This window comes from Esox lucius, chromosome 19 (assembly GCF_011004845.1).
Source record: "Esox lucius isolate fEsoLuc1 chromosome 19, fEsoLuc1.pri, whole genome shotgun sequence".
Classification (NCBI taxonomy): domain Eukaryota; kingdom Metazoa; phylum Chordata; class Actinopteri; order Esociformes; family Esocidae; genus Esox; species Esox lucius.
The window spans coordinates 7,587,810-7,609,362 of record NC_047587.1 but is presented as its reverse complement, the minus strand read 5'-3'; the positions used below and the strand labels follow the sequence as shown (position 1 = coordinate 7,609,362).

The 21,553-nt window shown below is 40.5% G+C and overlaps 1 protein-coding gene across 2 annotated transcripts; it reads right to left on the bottom strand.

The window, feature by feature from the left end:
- Window positions 1-595: 595 nt before the first annotated feature.
- Window positions 596-18,610, bottom strand: dnajc24 (DnaJ (Hsp40) homolog, subfamily C, member 24). Of its 2 annotated transcripts, none has more exons than XM_020056514.2 (4): window positions 18,428-18,610; window positions 11,521-11,659; window positions 3,677-3,745; window positions 596-3,516 (listed from the first exon to the last, which is right to left on the bottom strand). In XM_020056514.2, the coding sequence occupies exons 1-4, from the start codon at window positions 18,593-18,595 to the stop codon at window positions 3,365-3,367; spliced, it is 528 nt and encodes a 175-aa protein (XP_019912073.1). In that variant the 5' UTR covers window positions 18,596-18,610; the 3' UTR covers window positions 596-3,364.
- Between the last annotated feature and the right edge of the window lie 2,943 nt (window positions 18,611-21,553).

Here is a 21,553-nt window from a genome sequence, read left to right as displayed (position 1 = left end):
CTCCTTCAGCTAGTCACCTGTATTGTTTTACCCTGTTCTTATACACCTATATTTTGTTTACCTTCAAAACAAACAAACAAACACCCACAAACATTATCACAGACTCACACAGACTCACACAGACACACATACATACACCCACATTGGCAATTGCATTGAGGGCTGTTAGAATTAGTGCCAGCTGAGTAGACAGGCTGATGGGATGGGCTCTGAAACAGTCTCAGCCATAAACAGTGATGGTCGGTGGCTGTCACATTACAGACTGGCCCTACTGAATGACTACAATAGTTTCTAAAAGTTGTTTTTTGTGACAGGGACCCGCAATGGTCCAAAATATATGGAGCTATTGCTATTGCTATTTTTTAATTAAAAAAAAAATATGACCACAATTATAAATACCCTAATACATTCAATTGTTTCATCGTAGTCACAACATGGTCCAAACAGTGATTTTATTCTGTAGTTTAGGACATTGGCTATTGGGAAAATATGTGAGAGAACAAAAAGGGTGCATGGCTACTCCAAAAATGCTAATAACAGATATTATATATATTTTTTTAAAGGAGGTAAACCAAATTGAAGTATGAGCGTTTGGGGTCTATGTTTTGTATTTATTAAAATGCACCAACATGGTATTGGTATATTAAGAAAAACATCAGGGAAGAGCATCAAGTAATACTTGAGAGTAGAAAATAAGACAAATTGCTTTCCGTTTAGATTTTTATCACAGTCCCTTTTAACATGCCCTACACCACTTGTGCGTGCGATAAAGGGAAACAGAATAACTCTGGTTCTATGAAGGAAGCGTTAATTACAATCAATAAGAGCTCTCCCATGAACTGGCCCCAACCATAACTATTATACTGCTCTAATTAAAAAACAATAACAAATCGCTACCAATTTACCCTCAGCATTCTGATTAGCCGTTAAATGTTAATTCTGTATATCATCTCATTGTTCCTCTAACCTGCAGCGAACTGTTCCAACTGTGTGTTTTATTCATCTCTGTAGGTCCACTGGCTCTGGACTGCAATCAGCAATAGTAGTCCAACACAGTAGCCTTTTCAATTCTCCACACCCGGCGCCGCCGCTAAAGCATGAGGCCAATGTCACCGTGGAACGCTCCTGTTTACTCTTGGGTTTAAAATGGGCTGTGTAAAGAGGGATGCCCACTGATCTCCACAGCAAACATGGGGATGCACACGGTGGGTCGGGGGGGCCTGGCAGCACGTCACTCTCACTCACAGTCTATCTGGCCATCAAACAAGCCTCTGTGTTGACTCCACGCCCCAGACAGACACCAGATAACCAGCTCAGTGTTGACCACGTTGATCTCCGGGAAGCCGTGCTGTTTGCACATGGCTTGGTGTCCTTGTCGGCAGGCTCTGCCATGTTGAGGAGGTAGTCAACAACACACGGGACTTACAACAGCGAGGGAGTAAACATGCTGACGACGGCGGGCTAAGCGGCCCTCCTGGCTAACACGTAGCAGTAAGTCACCGCAGCCTGCGGCCGAGAATTGCAATCTTGAAAATGTTGTCGCTCGGCAAAAGATGACTTATTCAGGCAAGTTTAGTACCAAATCAAGCCTGTCGTATCAGAGTTGTGCGGTCAATGAACGGACCTCATGTGACCGTTTACGGTCAGAGGTCACTGTAGGTTCTAATATTAATCATACATTACGAAAATACCGACTGATTTTAATGCATGTGATTTTCAAACGAGTGCAACACCTGCAGTGACGGCTATTCTGAAGCACATCTTTTGTCTAACGGCCTCAGAAAGAGGCAATTCCATTTGTGGCTCCAGCCCAAACAGGGGAGCTCTGCATCTCCAGATCTGTGTGTTGGGATATGAATTAGATAGGGAGGAGGGGTTGTTCCTTTGTCCGTCTGAGATTAAGTTGGAGTTCCAGAAGAAAACCAGGGAAGAAAAATCCATTGAGCTTGATTGGAAGAAAGAGTGGCTTTCTCTCCATCCCCCTTTGAGTTTGAGCCTCTCTTTCAATCGGTCTTTTCAAAGATACCTGTGAACTTGGAAGGAGATCTGTGAAAATCTGCTTCGTTCAGTTCACACTTGACAGGGGTTTCAGGTTACAGCTGCCATTCACACCGAAAGCCATGGCACCACAGAACTCCATCTACAACATCTTGACACCAACTGGCGAAAAGTCTCTCTATATGGCAGTGTTGACCCACTTCCTTACCTAAAGTATATATAAAAGCGCAGCAAAAGTTGTAATCATTTCAAGTGCAATTACGACCAATCTTTAGAATTTACCATTCAAAATCACAAAGCAAAAAATGTCCTTCATATTGACTGTTCATTTCAACCCCTATTTGAAAGCCACTTGATCAATAATGATCGAACACGTTTCCCAAAGGAAACCGATGACTTTTGCAAACCGAGACACCATTTCACACCAGGTTCAAATTGACCACCACACCAATGGCCGCTGTGACCAACCTCCATTACAGCACCATAATGTATCGTTGATCCTGTCTGCACTATAAAGTGAGGACACAAAGTACTTCATTAGTGCTTCTGACAAGCCCACTCTCCAAAAGTGATGAGATTATTCCTAATTGATGTCACAGTGGATTACGGTTCGGTCCATTGCTGGCCCACTGACTGGTCTAGCCCGGGTTCAGCATGCGGGATGTTGATGAAAAGTGTGGTTCGCCCCGCTCAAGCTGTTTCTGCTGCAAGAAGACAGATTTTAGCTAACAGCCTAATGACTCTCTTTGAAGTATAATGAACACGTGACCCCATCCCGTTGCTGTAACCTCTCCTATCTGCCAACATGGCAGACAAGGGACAGAAAGACAAAAAGCTTGTCATTCGCTAGAGGGGTCTTCTGTGGTGAAGTGTGGAGGCCGTTTGTTGCTGCATTGTGAGTTCGGAAAAAAACCTATTTATTTACATGCAAACAAAGTTAACAAGAGCTACGAGGTTACCGAGCCATTTGCTTTTCACAATAGTGGGGGGCAAAAAAACTGCAGATACTTCTACTCAACAGAACTTCAGGGTCAACAATAGAAGGTCAGAGTTTACAATAGAACTTCAGGGTCGACCAGAGACATTACATAAGGAATGTGCACATACCCATTACCATTAAAAACATTCATTAGTTGCCATTTGAATTCTGCACCCATGATTTTATTGCACAATGTTAAAACAGAGGAGCTTGTCTGTCAAAGAGCAAAACCATCCTTTCATTGTCCACTCGACAAGTACACAAGGCCCCATGGGTGTGTTCATTCCAACAGAAGGTTAAAATGTGAACATTGTATTCAGTGTATGTAGATGACGATGAGAAAAATATGAACTGCCTTGACATCATCTAGCCCAGGATTCAAAGAGCCTAGCGAACAATGTCACAGCCAGTCAGGTTTGTCCTGTTGACTTCTATGCCGAGGGAACAGGTGTCACAGCACACAATGGCCCCATCCGCCTCCTCCCTTCCAGTGGAAAACTCCCCTCCGCAGCGACAGCTGTACGTGTACACCTCGTTATCTGAAAGAGAACACAGGCACGGTCAAACAGCCGAGAGCCAGGCGGCACGCTGGATGAGACGGGTGGAGTATGACGTTATGGATGCTCCCACTATGACTCAGTGACAGGGGAGCATGATGGGACAAGCCACAGGCAGAAGAACGACCGCAACGCCACTCACCCTCATCCCATGTCATGTCATCCAGACACACGCGGGCATCGACTGGCCAGCTCTGATTCAGCTCACTGGCTGCATCGAGACACAGAAAAACATTTGATTAGATTCATTTGCCCGTTGTTTTTTTTTTTAACAGGGAGCCATGCTGATAAAAGTTTTTGTCATAGATAAACCAAACATTGAGACATCAATATCAATATATACACTATACTATATACCACCAGGGCTCTGTTAATATATACAATACCGCGTGTCTGGATATAGACCTTAGCTGTGGTTATATTGACCATATATCCCAAACTCTGACATGCAAAATTGCGGTTATAAACAAGTTAACAATGTAATTACCAATCAATGTATTGTAAACCCCATGTTAAATGGTCTGATATAGCACAGCTTTATAACAAACACTAAGAGGACCCAAAAAAACAGAGATTCCCCTAACTGGATAACGTAAATTAAACAGTACATGAAAAGCACAACCCAAATCATAGGAAACACATTCTTCAGTGAAAACATGAAAAGGTCAGTAAATAAACTCTGCAAAAAGCAGAAAGTCTTGAATGTCAACCGGAATCACTGTATGTATGATCATTGGCTAGCCTAGTATTTTTATGAGGAGCTTGTTAGCCAAACTGGAATGTCAACAGGCAATGGGTTGGACCAGAGAGGAAATCTCTCTGGTTAAGAGCACAGAGCTGGACAGACGCCGCTGAGACATTAATATACTATGACTATGAGTGTCCAATCAAGAACTACAGACACAGTCGAGACCAGCAATACAAGTGGTGACCGTGGCTAGTGGGCCCACGTATTCAACGGGGGAACATATCCTCTAAAACAATGTATTGCATGTGTTTTCTATTTTCTTGTAACACTGCTTTAAAGACATCAGTGGCGCTTCCCTGTATGAAAAGAAAATATAATCGGACCTTGGCACAGAGCCCTTTAGAGGTCCTTCACTACTGCTGTACCAGATCACCACCTGACAGGTTTAATGCAGTCACACAGGCTACTCATCTATTTGTAGGCTACACGTCTACTTGCCAGCGGCCTTCAGGGGTTGGGAGATGGCAGGGGAGAGACAATAGGCACCTGGCAAACACAGGACCCAAACAAAAGGTAGTTGGAGGGGCAATGGAAGAACGTGACACGATTTGACGCAACATAAAATTCTTGAGGGAATACATTTGACTAGCCTGACTAGCACACCGCGAGTCTCGGTAATAAGGTATCGGAAACCATTAGGCTACACTGGCGTGACCCAGGCGAAGAGCTTCTATTTTCACTTTAAGACTTCCCGTCATTGAGACACAGTGGGAACACAGGTGCAGTCATGTAAAGCACCACTCAATGTTGTGGCGATAATTCGTGGGATGGGGCAGATGGCTCATCACCTGAAAAGTGAAATGAGAAGTATGCAAAGTGGTGAGGCTATTTACGACGACACTCAAAACACTCATGGCATGCAACGTAAGGCCTTACACGGCTAAACAGTCACACCGAAACAATGGTTGTTGCATTCATTCGTTATACAATGCACTTAGTTGCTCAATTGAGAGTGAAACATGCCAGGGCCTGCATGGCAGCAAGGTAGGCACTGTAGATAATGTTAGCAAGGAAATCACTGAAGCTAATGTTAGCAAAATAAACACTGTAGCTAATGTAAGCAATGTAAGCCCTGTAGCTAATGGCAACTACTAATGATTAATGAAACATTTAAAGGCCAGCATTTTCTGATACCAGAAAGGTATCCCTGTGTTGGCTGTTATCAGTGGAATTATAGACATGAACATCATTTACATCTAGCTGAAAATGTAATTATAGTTCTAAAACATTTACATCTAGCTGAAAATGTAATTATAGTTCTGAAACATTTACATCTAGCTGAAAATGTAATTATAGTTCTAAAACATTTACATCTAGCTGAAAATGTAATTATAGTTCTAAAACATTTACATCTAGCTGAAAATGTAATTATAGTTCTGAAACATTTACATCTAGCTGAAAATGTAATTATAGTTCTAAAACATTTACATCTAGCTGAAAATGTAATTATAGTTCTAAAACATTTACATCTAGCTGAAAATGTAATTATAGTTCTAAAACATTTACATCTAGCTGAAAATGTAATTATAGTTCTGAAACATTTACATCTAGCTGAAAATGTAATTATAGTTCTAAAACATTTACATCTAGCTGAAAATGTAATTATAGTTCTAAAACATTTACATCTAGCTGAAAATGTAATTATAGTTCTGAAACATTTACATCTAGCTGAAAATGTAATTATAGTTCTAAAACATTTACATCTAGCTGAAAATGTAATTATAGTTCTAAAACATTTACATCTAGCTGAAAATGTAATTATAGTTCTGAAACATTTACATCTAGCTGAAAATGTAATTATAGTTCTAAAACATTTACATCTAGCTGAAAATGTAATTATAGTTCTAAAACATTTACATCTAGCTGAAAATGTAATTATAGTTCTGAAACATTTACATCTAGCTGAAAATGTAATTATAGTTCTAAAACATTTACATCTAGCTGAAAATGTAATTATAGTTCTAAAACATTTACATCTAGCTGAAAATGTAATTATAGTTCTAAAACATTTACATCTAGCTGAAAATGTAATTATAGTTCTAAAACATATTACATTGAACCTTGAAGTTAGCAGACATTTTTAACCAGTGTAATAGTGACTGGACCCAATTTCACATTATTTTTTTATCAGCCACCCCATAGGAAAACAACCCCACAATCCAGGTGTTGGGCGACACTTTTATCAAATGAACTACACGGAAACACCTCTTTCAATATTCCCCTTGAATGTTACGCTTTCTGACATCTGCAATTATAGATGCAATAATTAGGCAAAAAAAATCTAATATCATAGTTGCTCATTGGTGGGTGTATTCTGAAATGCCACTTATAGCGCCACCAGGTGGCCAACCTGCATGACATTACTCTTGGCCCTTTACTAACAAGCAAGGTTGGTCCGGGCTAGGCCTCATCATCTCATGGAAATACATAGGCTCCCCTAAACAGAATCACTATAATATGATTTAACCTGAAGAAATACAAGAGGGTTTCACACAGTCACTGCTGGAACCCTAAACATGTGTTAAGAACAGAGCAAGTGTCTACACTGTTGGCCACATCAGAATACCTGCAAATTGAATGATAAAATATGAAAAAAGTCGGTATAAAAGACATTAACACTTCCCTTGACTCTGTCAGTACAGTATCTCTTAAACAGTCTTTGAGAAGAAATGGCAATTAGCACATTTTGATGCAACTTTTTAATTAGTCATGAGACTAGCCTAAGTGGCCTCATGGCTATGTAAGGAGAGCTTTGGTGAAGACATTTTCACCGGCTGTTCCCAAGGGGTTTTTAATGTGGTACAGTAAGATTACGGATTATCTGCTAATTCTTCATCTGATATACAGCATCATTTAATTGATGACGCGGAATTTACAGCATAACAATTAAAATTTGGGTTTTTGTAACTTCTGTTATTTTTCATTGCAATCTGGTGTGAATATTGGAGGAATTCTGTTCCAAACAGTTCTTACACAACAGGAGCATTATAATAATTATCTGTCCAAAAATGTTTTCTCATTGTGTGAAAAAAAATAAAAATAAAAACAGCCCTTGAATGTGGCAGGGGTCAAATACAAAAAATATGATCCAGGCATACTTGTCAAAGCGCTTCAACAATTAAGTTAACAATAAAAGTCTAACAGATTTCTAAACCTGATGCGGTTTTAAAATATTTACACAAAACAATTCTGACTAAACACTGTAGTCTTGATGGAACCCTGTCGTTTTACGAGAACACTCATCTTACAGGGAACATTCTAGTCATGCTGGAACGCTGCAGTGCTGCTGGGACGTCGCAGTCTTGCGGAGAATGGCGTAGTCTTGCGGGGAACACTGCAGTTATGTGGGAACACTGCAATCCTCTGGGATTACCGCAGTTTTGTGGAAACACTGCGGTACACTGGGATTACCAAAGTATTAGGGGAACACTGCAATCCTCTGGGATTACCGCAGTTTTGTGGGAACACAGCAGTACACTGGGATTACCAAAGTATTGGGGGAACACTGCAGTCTTGCTGGATCACTGTAGTATCTCAAGGGGCTGAGGGAGTCAGAGGAACTACGTTGAGAGCCCAAGGAAGACGTCACACAAACAATGATAGTAAAACCCAGGATGTTTGGCCATGGGGGTGGACGGGGCTCACTGGTCTGCGTCTTGCAGGTGTTGTGGGTTCTTCTCTCCAGCGTCTCACGAGTCTCTTCAGTGGGCTGCTGCAAAGTGACCTTAGAAAGACTACTGATGTGTTTGACTGTGGGGCGGTGTAGGTGACATTAGAAAGACTACTGATGTGTTTGACTGTGGGGCGGTGTAGGTGACATTAGAAAGACTACTGATGTGTTTGATTGTGGGGCGGTGTAGGTGACATTAGAAAGACTACTGATGTGTTTGATTGTGGGGCGGTGTAGGTGACATTAGAAAGACTACTGATGTGTTTGACTGTGGGGCGGTGTAGGTGACATTAGAAAGACTACTGATGTGTTTGATTGTGGGGCGGTGTAGGTGACATTAGAAAGACTACTGATGTGTTTGACTGTGGGGCGGTGTAGGTGACATTAGAAAGACTACTGATGTGTTTGACTGTGGGGCGGTGTAGGTGACATTAGAAAGACTACTGATGTGTTTGACTGTGGGGCGGTGTAGGTGACATTAGAAAGACTACTGATGTGTTTGACTGTGGGGCGGTGTAGGTGACATTAGAAAGACTACTGATGTGTTTGATTGTGGGGCGGTGTAGGTGACATTAGAAAGACTACTGATGTGTTTGATTGTGGGGCGGTGTAGGTGACATTAGAAAGACTACTGATGTGTTTGATTGTGGGGCGGTGTAGGTGACATTAGAAAGACTACTGATGTGTTTGATTGTGGGGCGGTGTAGGTGACATTAGAAAGACTACTGATGTGTTTGATTGTGGGGCGGTGTAGGTGACATTAGAAAGACTACTGATGTGTTTGATTGTGGGGCGGTGTAGGTGACATTAGAAAGACTACTGATGTGTTTGATTGTGGGGCGGTGTAGGTGACATTAGAAAGACTACTGATGTGTTTGATTGTGGGGCGGTGTAGGTGACATTAGAAAGACTACTGATGTGTTTGACTTTTGGGCGGTGTAGGTGACATTAGGAATGGGTTTTTATAGTATTCCTTGACTTTCACTGCAGTTATATCATCAGATTTAGGCTAATAGACAAGGGGATAGTAAATAATTATCAGAGCAGGAAGATGAAACAATCCAATCTTACAGAAGAAAAGGGGCTAGCAACAACCAAACTTTAAGAACACACTCATTATGAAGTCGGGATCAAACAGACCTTTGAGCTAGCTTAAGTCAAACCTGAGTATGTTTTAATTATCAGCCCCACTTGATCACAGTGGGGCTGAATGTTGCACAGGCTTCTGAATGGCTGGGCAACATTAAACACTATGGTGATGTCTGGAGCTCTGACTAAACACTAAAGAGGTCTAACGCAGGCAGACAGATGGGAGCTGAGTGATGCTAGGCTGCTACCCAACCCTTCTGATTGGGTGCTTAGAATCATCAGCCTGCAGACAGCCACGAGGGAAAATCAATACCCAAACCAACCAGCGATCAAGGTGGCCCAGATCACACATTGAACAGACAAACATTGTAAGTTATTAAAAAGATAAGTTGGACGCAAAGAATACATACTGCTGGTCAACATGTAAAAAGCAAACAGCACAACATCCCATTATTCCATGTAAAACTGCATTTCAATAGGTGTTAATTGTTCACTTCAAACTGTCACTGGACAGTCTTGACATTTTTCAAACAGTTGAAAAGGAATTATTTAAAAAGTGGTGCAATTAGGCAGAAATCTTTTGAAGAAAACCTGTTTATTGCATGGCAGCATAAAACGGAATACAATGGAAGAGCCATCTATGAGTGCCACAGATTCCTGTCTATTCTATGGCTGAGGTAGGCTGGCTTTCAGTGTCCCTGCACTGTGGCTTGCTGAGTGTTTCCCCCTAAAGGCGATGGGAGCTTTTCCCTGCTAATGGTGTGCAAATACACATTCAGAGACACACACACATATACACACACACACACACACACAAAATAAAACAGCCTGGATGTACATTTACTGAAGGTCCTAATGGAGAACTAGCTGGGGGAACCTCTTTCCTGGGGCGGAGGATAGTCAGCCTATCACTTTAATGTAACGCTAGGCCATGTGTGACAGGCCTGACCTACATTGCTTCCCTTTCCTCTCCTCCTACCAGAGGCCTGTGCTCTTCTCAACACCGAGGATGTGTTTTGAGAGGGACAGAAAAAGATGCAAACATAACCACTGTCTGGAGCCGAACACAGTCTCTTATTGGAAGGACAGACGGCAGAGTGTCTTTGCAAAAAACTACCTTGCTGGAATTCTCACACTTAATGACGAGTCAAAAACAATCATGTGTACATACTCCGTAAAAGGGGTCAGTTTTAATGGTCTAAACCGCACTCTGACAATCTATGCCTGATATTTACAATAATTTGCAAGCCATCTATTATTGCTTTTTTATGTGCTACAGGGTATACAGGTTTCAAAGAAATCTTAAAACGGAATATAAGCTTTAAGTTATGCAAACTGGATTGGTTCATGGCTCATTTAGTGTGACCTTTTCAGACACCATATTGGCCCACTAGTTATATGTGGTCTTAGTGACTAATGTCATACTTCTCTCTGTATCCACTGAATATTAATTAAGCAAGAGGTGGTCCAAAGGGGAATTGCTATGGGATTAATTGAGCATGATCAAATCGGCAGGAATAAATAAAGTGGTACAATTCAAACGTGTAATGAAATGAAATCATGTTTCATGTTTAAATTAATCATAGGATACAGGGATATCAAAAGTGAGAGGGAGAAGCAATTTGTTTGCATTTATTTCACATTTGAACTAAGGCAGATGGAACCAACATCACCAAAGTGTGAAAAATCTGTATTGCTCTTTTGAGCTGTATCAGAATATTTTTTCACGTGTTGTACCTGAGTCAGAATTCCTCAGAGTCACGTCGCCCCAGCCAGGAAGATATCTGCTCAGCAACTCATTAATACTTCAAATGATTTATTATGCGTCATCCTCTGCCTTTGTTTGACTGTAAACCATGCATTGCCCATCAATTACTGGCCACATCTTCTGATGCAGCAACAGGTCAGATAACTAGTCAGCTACAGTGAAGCATTAAGCAAAAGACTGGCTTGTTACAGTGACGGCCTGTAAAAGCAATTAAGAGATGTTTACATTCCCCAAAAATCTCCACCTAGAACAATTCGACAAAGGCTACCAAGCGTGGTCTAGGCCATGCTCTTTGAATCCTCAAGAGTTTGACCTGGTGTGTTTAGGCATGGTCCATGCTTCAGCTACCCTTTTCCATAGTAGTTTGCGCAATACCGGCCGGTTGCAGCTAACTGTAGGACAAGCGCTGTGACCTCAACTGCTGTTGTTTTTGGCCAGGGAATGTAATCACCTTGAGTTTCTGAATACTGATGAAACGTTCCTGGTTAAATGAGCAGTGTGATAAAAAGCTGAACAGGAGATGTTTCTTTTGAAGGAAACATCTCTTTCAAATGGCAGAGCCATAACCGCAAAACTGGACAGATTATTATAAAAAAAAAAATTTAATTAAAAATATATATAATAATAATAATAATTTACATTATGTAATCAACTGTTTCACTGATATACTCTTCTGTGAACTACGGGGGGGGGGGGGGGAGTCAAACTTACCACGTAACTGCAGATCATATGCTCTCTTTGTCTCCTGGTTGCTCAGGACCTTCCAAGCCTGGTCAACCTCAATGAATCTACGTAAGTGCTCCTCTGCTTCAGTCACCGTCACATCTGGGCCCTGCTTGTCCGGGTGATACTGTCAGCCAGGACAGAAGACAGGACAAAATACAGGTTAGACAGCCACAACGACAAGCCTGACAATAGCCGTCAAAACAGAAACAATGACCAAAATAACAGCAGCCATCAGTCTTATGAACCTGTACTTTTATGAGACGGCAGAGAGTGAGTGGGTGGGTGGGTGGGGACTGGAGTGGGGGTAAGAGGGTGATGGTGGCTCAGACACACTACACAGAAGCTAGGTTAATTAGACCACAGTAGTCTGAGACAATCTGCCAGTGAAAAAAGCCCATGTCACAACCTGCGCTGACAGCATTTTCTGGGCAATTTGCTGATGGACCAAAGCTCTTCTTCTGGACAATTTAGCAGAGGAGGCTGAGTACAGCAAACAAAAATAGACTGAGGCACCATAGACATCACAGAGGACAGATCTGTTATCCCAGACAGCTTCAGGGGGAGAGCTGCAGAAGAGGGCACCTCCGGCCAAAAGATGTAGCGATACTATCCCTGCTCTCTTTCGGATTTCATTTTATTTGGTCCGTGGGGGGAGGAGGGGGTATAGCGATATGCATATTATGTCATTTGTTGATTAACATCAAAATGGAAGGATCCTCTCATGTAATGCTCAAAATGGCCCTGAGGTATGTCTCTGCTCTGTAGTGGACACTGACATCCCTGTTTGTGTGGTTTTTATGCACACGAACCAGCTCTAATTTCCTCCGGCAGGTCTATGGAGTCCAGGCTTTGGCCACCGATTATTGAGGGTCACAGCACTTATAGTTGATGGGTTCCTGATCTGCCCATGGAAGAGGAGGGAGGTGGTGGCAGTTGGTCTTTTGGAAAACAACTTAGATCCTTTCTAGCAGGCATTTGCCTAAATGGTGATTATTATCTGGCAGTGGCAAGCAGACCATTGCGCGTGGGTGTGCGTGTGTGTGTGTGTGTGTGTGGTCGCTGTAGTTCAGATGCTGAAACTCTTCCAAAGCTGGATGATGATTCATCGGGTGATGCTGAAATACAATATCCAACTGTACGAGGCAGGCCAGGTACTGGGCACCAGAATTATGTTTTTATTTTAAGGAACAGGAAGACTGGGTTAATTCAACTAGTCATTTCAAGCAAACAGTTCTAAAATGAATTAGAATGTATGGACAACTGTGCTCCAACTATGTCTACTTGTTTGTGTTTTTGTTGTTGTTTTCACTGTGCTGATGGACAATCCAAACAGGATGCAAAGCATGCAAACAGCAACTCACAAAAACCCAAACAGGAACTGCCTGTCTGAAAGACTCAGCTTTTTGTGTGGACATCTGAAGGATATTTTTTTGCAAATGCATTATTGTCTAGCTTATTTTTATCCATCACCTACACCAGTTTAAAATCGCCAAGATACCACAGAACGTCTGGTAATTAACAGAAAACAGTGATCGCACAAAACATCCAGGTCTAGAATACCTGACCAGGCTCCTGTCCTCAAGAAATAGGTCAGTCTTTCTGAAGGGCATTCCAAAATCCTCACCAGATTAAAATTGCTTGGTTGCCCTCTCAAGTCCTGGAGGAAATCAAAGCAAACCTGGAAAAGCTGCTTGTTTCCAGTGGTGACAGAGTCCCACAGGGTTTGCATGTGCAACTTTCCTTTGTGATCTGAATGTGACAGTGCTCAGCGCTGGAAGATTACAGGTGTGAAGTGTCTGACAGAGGAACTTAGCCTTGAAAATCCCCTTCCATCTACAGTCTCCCAAAGCCATGCAGCTAGTTATCACACGTATTCCTGGGTGCTTCAGTTAATCATAGACCAGAAAGCCTCCTGTACAACAAAACTACAGGCCTCCCGATACATTATCAGGACTGTTGTAACCTGCAAAAGCGGAGTGATTTAGAATTTGCCAATGCTATTACGGAATGTTTGAACTCTGAATGAAACCTGCCATATTAACAAAAAGCCACACACTATATGTGGACAGATCCGAGCAGAGAAACCCAGTTCCTGTCAATCAGACTATGGAGTTGCCATGAAGCACAGGTATTTCTCAGGAATACACAACACAAATGAAAAGCCCTGGCACTTCCAGTGTCCTGGCAGAGGCAAGGGGCTTTAATTGATGTCTCTTTGCACGCATTCTAAAATATTAATCTAATGGGGCTAATGGAGTTTAGAGAGGTAAGAACACAATATAAAGGACTGGGCAATTTGGAGCACTAGATACTTCTGACCATACATCATCTCCCACCCGCTCACCGCGTCTGTGCTGTTCTATCAGGCAGGCCTCCTGATTCGACCACGAGGCTGAGGCGTGTGCTGTGCAGGCATTCAGGGGATGGGGGCTGGGGGGGCAGAGCAAAGGCCACCGTCATCACACTGCTGCCCCCTAATGTCTGAGGGAGGCTGGAGCCCAGTTGATAAAACTGAAGGGGGATGGGGAAAGCTACTGCGTTTATACTACCTCCAGTCCACTCATCTACACTGTAGGTTGTCAGATAAATACATCTTACACTGGAATAATCCAGTATTTTTAAAGGATTGTTGAGGTTGATGGTAACTTCTGGAAGTTATGGAGTGTTTAGAATGTACAGGCATATATATCATTATATGAAGGATTATGTAGTACCTTCAGTATAGATATTCTGACAAACATATGTACAGTATTTACTTAATTGTTCTCTGTAACCTAGGTTATATGACTAATTCCAATATTATATATTCCAAGTAAAGTTAATGAATGCAGTTCAAATCTAAGCGCTGAAAGGTACTCCTATTATTGCACAGAGGGACACACCAACAACCTTTTCATTGTTGAAATCGATTTGAGTCCTAAAAGTTCTGATCCCATAGAGACATTTTCAGTATTTTAACAAGTGCTACGATCGCCATAATTCTTTTATATTACAACCCTTTCTTAACAACTTAATATTTCAAATATATCAAATCTTAAACTCCATGTGATTTGACATGTTTAGAATCTTGTTGTCCAATCAAAGAGGCACAATATTAACATGAGGCGCATAAGGATATATTCTATCTGGCTAATCAATTGAAGATGGAACCAAAGGGAATGGCTCTAAAGCACCAAACAGGTAGACTTGCTATTTAGCTATGAATTTGAATGGATTTTAAGATCAGAAATCACACAGTCAAAAGTGTTGTCTTCTTAACAAGGCTAGCGTCAGCTAGTGTTAGGCCTACCTGGCGTCAGCTAGTGTTAGGCCTACCTGGCGTCAGCTAGTGTTAGGCCTACCTGGCGTCAGCTAGTGTTAGGCCTACCTGGCGTCAGCTAGTGTTAGGCCTACCTGGCGTCAGCTAGTGTTAGGCCTACCTGGCGTCAGCTAGTGTTAGGCCTACCTGGCGTCAGCTAGCAACACCTGCTCTCCTCTGCATTTAGTAGTGTTAAATGTAAAGTCATACAAGACTGCAGGCATTATCGTAGTTGTTGTTGACTTATCTAGGCATACGGTAGCCCACATGTTTCCAGTCAAAAACCTTACAGCTCAAATGTTTGGGGTCACTTAGAATTTCTTTTCTTTTTTTTTTTAAGAAAAGCAAATTATTTGTCTATTAAAATAACATAAAATTGATCAGAAATACAGTGACTATTGTAGCTGGAAACAGCAGATTTTTATTGGAATATCTACATAGGTTTACAGAAGAAACTGAAGATCTCGTATAACAATGTGTACTACTCCCTTCACAGAACAGTGCAAACTGTCTCTAACCAGAATAGAATGAGGAGTGGGAGGCTCCGGTGCACAACTGAGCAAGAGGACAAATACATTAGTGTCTAGTTTGAGAAACAGACACCTCACAGGTCCTCAACTGGCAGCTTCATTAAATAGTACTATATCAACAGTGAAGAGGTGACTCCAGGTTGCTGGCCTTTTTTCTGGCCTCGGTCCAGTGTCAGTGTTCTTAGACCCACCTTAATCTTTTGTTTTTATTGGCCAATCAGAGATATGGCATTTTTTTGGCAACTCGGCCTAGAAAGCTAGCATTCCAGAGTCAACTCTTCATTGTTGATAAATCTGTCCGCTTTTCCTTTACACTACGGTCCAACTCATCCCAAATATCCCCAAAATCTCAAATCAGGATGAGTGGTGTGATTGAGTCAGGTGATTGTGGAGGCCAGGTCATCTGAGGCCAGCCCACATACCGCCCGGAACTGTGTTCTAGGTCATTGTCCTTGAAAAACAAATGATAGTCCCACTACGCAAACCAGATGGGATGGCATATTGCTGCAGAATGCGGAACCTGGTAGCCATGCTGGTTGAATGTGCCTTAAATTCTAAATAAATCACAGACAATGTCACCAGCAAAGCGCATCCACACCATCACACCGCCTCCTCCATGCTTCAACATGGGAACCATACACACGGAGATCATCCATTTACCCACTCTGAGCCTCACAAACACGGCGGTTAGAACCAGAAATCGCCACTTTGGACCAAAAGACAGATTTCCACCAGTCTAATCTCCATTTCTCGTGTTTCTTGGACCAGGCATGTCTCATTTCTGTGTCCTTCAGTAGTGGTTTCTTTGCAGCAATTTGACCATGATTCACAAAGTATCTTCTGAACAGTTTATGATACGTGTCTGTTACTTTAACACTCTGAAGCATTCATTTGGGCTACACCTCAGGTGCAGTTAATTGCCAATTTCTGAGGTAACTCAAAAAGGTGATCTTATCTTCTGCAGCGAAGCGTTCCACATGATCCAGTTTCATCATATCACTTGATGATTTCTGTGACTGCACTTGAAGAAACTTTTATGAACGTTTCGGATTGACTGACCTTCATGTCTCAAAATAACGAGAGTGTCGTTTCTCTCTGCGTGTTTCAGCTGTTTTTGCTATAATAAGGACCACTAAATTACAGACAATGAAAATAGTAAAACTAAAGAAATACCCTTGGACAAGTAGGTGTCCAAACACTTGACTAGTACAGCACATCGTCATATTATCTTTGCCCCATTCGATATGTACATATATCACTCACATTTGTAAATGTGTTTTTTTTGGCAACCTTGCAGAGTTGGGTTAAAGTCAGGGGTTCAGACATTTCTTATACCGACCATGTTAAACCTGTCTTGCTCACTACAGCTTGGGGGTTCAATAAAGCAAACTTTTGGTTACCAGACAGATGCTCTGTCCTCTAGGCTACAAGGCATTTTCTGTGAGAAAATATGCATTCACAGTTACTGTCCTACTATTGCTCAAATCTGTGTATCTATAGAGCAGTAGCCAGTCCAGCAAAGCAGAATTTGACCTGACAAACTGAACAGAACGCAAGCTTGCGAGATCAAGGTGGTTTTATGAGGCTAATAAAACATTACAATCTGAACATTACAAAATCAACAACAAAACAGTATTCCCAAAATCCTAGATCAATTAAGGACAATGATTGATTTAGCAGTTACTATGTGATTGCAGTAATTAAAATGGGTTTTAGATTATACAAATCCATTTTATATTGTTCTTCTATAAAGGATTAACATAAATGTACAGATTAATTTTCTAATCCAACCCCAAGGTACAACAGCAAGACACATTTCATCATGTAGTCATTTAGATTTTACTCATTTAGCAGATGCTCTTATCCAGAGTGAGTTACAGTAAGTGAATTCAACTTAACAAGCGAGACAAAACTACAAAATAACAATCGTAAGAGAAATATACCTCAACAAACCTATCATCAATGTTATTATTAGCAGGAAAAGACAAGTTAATTTATTTAAATTATGCTCTGAAGATAAATCAACATTGTATTGTATAGTCAGCACAATCTAATATTGATAAGTACCAGACAAACCAATAGACCAGGGGTGGGCAAACCAAGGCCTGCAGGTCGAATCCAGCCTACAAAGCAATTCCATCTGGCCCGCGGTAGGTAATACATTTATTTTGAGGGGAAGTAAAAAGTCACCAGCCCACTCGTACACATCTGAATTTTACTTATTTAGACATTTCAATGGATCTACTGTATAAATGTTTTAATTACTGGCCTTTTCTGAGCTGCAAATAATTAATGATTAACAAATTACAAGGCAAATGTGTGTCCCTCAATATAATTTCAAAATCCTGATGTGGCCCCTGAGCCAAAAAGTTTGCCCTCCTCTGCAATAGTCACCAGAACAAAATCCTATCTAGGTTGCACCACAGTTGATTACTGTACCCTAAGTTACGCAGATGACCCAGAATAAATACTAGTTGGTGTGTGGTAGAAATGACGGGGGGGGGGGTGCTTGAATAAAAGAAAGTGTTTTTACAGAAATTTTAGATAGAGGGGACAGAAATGTTGTATCCAGCTACTTCATCAATTATTGGGAACTCAAATAAATACACCAATACTACAATTAATAAAAAGACAATAAACTGCAATTAACTCATCAGTACCACTGAAAAGACACAGGAGAACGCCCAAGTAGAGCTTAGACATACCAATAAAGCCAGTCTTTGGTACTTCTGTTTCAGGTCTTGCAGCTCATCCGATGGACTGGCTTCAAGTATAGAATACCAATCGTTCTGGGATATGAGTTTATTTGTCATGTTGACAAAACAGTCATCTTCCAGTGAATGTGTGAGCTAAACGATGTAGTTTTATTGGCGATAAGAAAAGTATTTCATAACCGTCTGTTATTGACATCTGTCAATACAGTCAGGTTAGCTAAGAAAGCAAAGAATAAAACGACCGTGTTAGACTAAGCTAAACAACCAGCTGACTTCACTTTTCTAAAACATGACAGCCAAATATTAGTTTGATAAAAAGCATAACAAATCGTTATTTAAAAAGGGTTTACCGAGAAGCGCTGCAGTTTTAGCAAACTAGCAAGCTGAAAACATGCACGAACACAACAACCCCGCACACAGCGTCCGTCTACTGCTCTGTCACGTGACGCTTCTGTAAGCATGTGCACCAGTTTTACAGCCCCGGTGGAAACATCGTCTATTATACTGACATGCACCATCTGATCTGAACTCAACATGTAAGGTAGATAATAACTCCTTAAACGAATTGTCCAAAAGAGTTATATATTTGTTAAATATCAAATGTATGAATAATTTTAGCCACTGAGTGAATTAACGGGGTATTTCCTTTTCTACCCGAACTGTAAATATTGCAACACCGAAAAACTTGAATCACCATTGAACTCGTGACAACGCAGGGCACGTACCAAAACAAACTTTTATCAGTTTCCCATCATGAATTTATGCTGTAAAACATTTAGAAAAACTGAAATGAGTTTCATTGCAAATGAGATTCCTGCCTCTACTAACGGCATTTCTATTTAGTTTTAGGAATATCAATGGAAGATATTGTTATTTCAATAATTCCCTCTAATAGCTCACATTTTATCATTGTCTTTTTCCTGCCTGTCTTTTACCACCTCCCACTATCAGAATATGCATTTCTATTTCTCTGTCAACACAAATATGTAGTTTGTAAATACATGTGAATCCTCACATGTGGTATTGAATTTTGCATTCAAAACACAAATGAATAAAACATAGTGTGGTAACACCAAGATCAATGTCTAATTGCAGGCAAGTTAAATCTACATTTGGAAATAATGTGTATGTGGAGACTGCCAAGCTTAGGGCTATCTGTTGTCTAGCAAACTATCAAGGAAAATTAATTGATACATTGACAGATATTTCATTTAATTAATCATGTGTTTTTTTTAGAAAGAGGCTTTTTCTGAAATTATAGGCATATTGAAGCCATGCCTGTATTTTATTGCATTATACAGAATTGCAGTGTTACAAGAAAGACTAACCTGTGCATGGACTAAGCTCACATTTATTAAGTGAGCTGGAAATAGTGTAACAGTAAAATGTTAAGGTGATACAGCCTAGTTTGTGTGTGTGTGTGTGCGTGTGTGTATATAGTTTGCAGCAGACGAGTGACACATTGTTTGCCTGGAATTATTTCCCCATTTTGGACTAACTGCAGAGCAATTACACATGTGACAAAATATTCTCCTCACACTTGGGAAAATGAACAGTAGGGCATGTTAACGTTCTTCATCACCATATTGTTTACATCTGTAAGGGCATAGCTGGTTTCTGTATCAGAACTGAGCAATCCTAATTAAAAAAGAAAGCTCATCATTCATGTTACAGAATAAAGACTCTGGAACACTCATATTATTGCCTGTTTAGAATCACAATTCCACCACTGTCATTAATGATAATGAAGATACATTAATAGTGCTGAAGATTCTGTTCTGTTTGGTATGGTTGCAGCCCTTTTTTGGAATTCCAATAACCGTTAGAATGTTATTTCACAAATTGAATCAAGAGAATTAATGAATGGACCTCAGCTGACACAAGGTATGACACCTTCATTATACACCATCAGTGGCCATGTCCACATATATGTAACAGCACAGCAAAACCCGTTCTATGAACCGGAGTGACACTCTCACTTTTCTAGAAAAAAAGAGCTGCGAGCAAACCACACTCCCAAATATTCTAGTTATTTTCTCTCTCTTACGTACATTTTAATTATCACTAAAAGACCAAAGAACCCATTTGTAGGGCTCCAAATTATACCATCCCCCCTCCGAAAGAATCTCTGAGGAAACTTCATATTTGTTCTGTGCAAACGTATGTAAACAGAAACACCACGATTTCTACTGTTCCTGTACTGAAGGAATCGGGCACTGTGACTAAATTCAACTAACCTCACACTCAAGAATGAGCTAAAGGCTGAAATAATTTGAATTAGCCTAGAGTAAGTAAATGTAGTGTCCCTCAGCTACAGCATGACTTTTATACAGTTGTACTTCATGGTTAATTTGAGACGTGGTCCTGTCTGAATTATGTTTAAAGGGGTTCTAAACATAAATTATAGGTGCTCATTGAATGAGTAAAGGTAAATGAATAACAACTCAAGGTCTCATTTACTTATGAAATCACTCGCCCATGAGTCATTGAGTTATTCAGTTTCCAATAAAACAATGATATTTATGCATATTGTTCTTTCTTACATTAAGACAGGTTTTAATTGACAAGGTGTTTCACTTTCCATGTCTGTATTAGGTACAGATAGTAAGTGGTAATGGCTTATATGATGATTAAGCTGCTATTAAGATATTAACGTGCATTAGAAACCGAGTGCTTTAGAATAGTATCTATAAATTAGTTGCACAGGTCAATATGGACAAAAATCCAAATGTCTTAATTGATTCAATAAGGACAAGTACAACATTATGTTTAATACATTGATGTGGAGCACCATTTTTATCATTATTTAAATACTGACACTGTGAGCCAATCCTTTTTAAAAAGCCTGCAACTTTCATCAAAGTAATAACCTTTCATTAGTTTCTTTGGTGTCTGTCACTAGTTAGTGAATAGATAACTTCAAAAAATAGAACACACTGGATTTATCACACTGATGAATCTCTCTAAAAGTTGGCCTCTAAAAATTGGATGATAATCATCTCCTGTGGTGTCCATGACTCAAGAATGCTTCCATTTTTTATCTTGTCGGACTTGGACTCAATTTGTTTTCCACCTGTAGTTTGGTTCATGTCTGAAATCCTTATTGGTTTAACCTTTTCTTAACATATACGTCCTTCTATTAATACATTTATATATTTCAAGAAAGTCTCATGGTTAAAGTGATTGGACAGTAAATTAAATATATCAATGGTTCAAATCATACATTAATCAAAGTCCCCATAACAGAAGATCAATATAACATCATTACTGTTAATGGCTTAATGAGCTGTTAAAAAAACAAAGACAGTGAGACAAGGTTTAGCTTGCAGATGTTTTTTCTTCGAAAAATATAGGAGTGTTGAAAGGGGTCAGTTTTACAGTACATCACACATCTTACCCATCTCAATTTGCGGAAATTGTTGAAGCGGTGAGCATGGCACAGCCGTGGGCTAGGTGTCTGCAATGGTGTGCAGGGC

What these genes read in the sequence shown, in the direction of transcription:
- dnajc24 (XM_020056514.2), bottom strand. Translation starts at nt 18,595, where the DNA reads ATGGTGCATGTCAGTATAATAGACGATGTTTCCACCGGGGCTGTAAAA. An exon ending in TAAAACTGCAGCGCTTCTCG is followed by an intron (nt 11,660 to 18,427) that starts GTAAACCCTTTT and finishes CCTGGCTGACAG; the next exon opens with TATCACCCGGACAAGCAGGG. An exon ending in ATATGATCTGCAGTTACGTG is followed by an intron (nt 3,746 to 11,520) that starts GTAAGTTTGACT and finishes GTCTCGATGCAG; the next exon opens with CCAGTGAGCTGAATCAGAGC.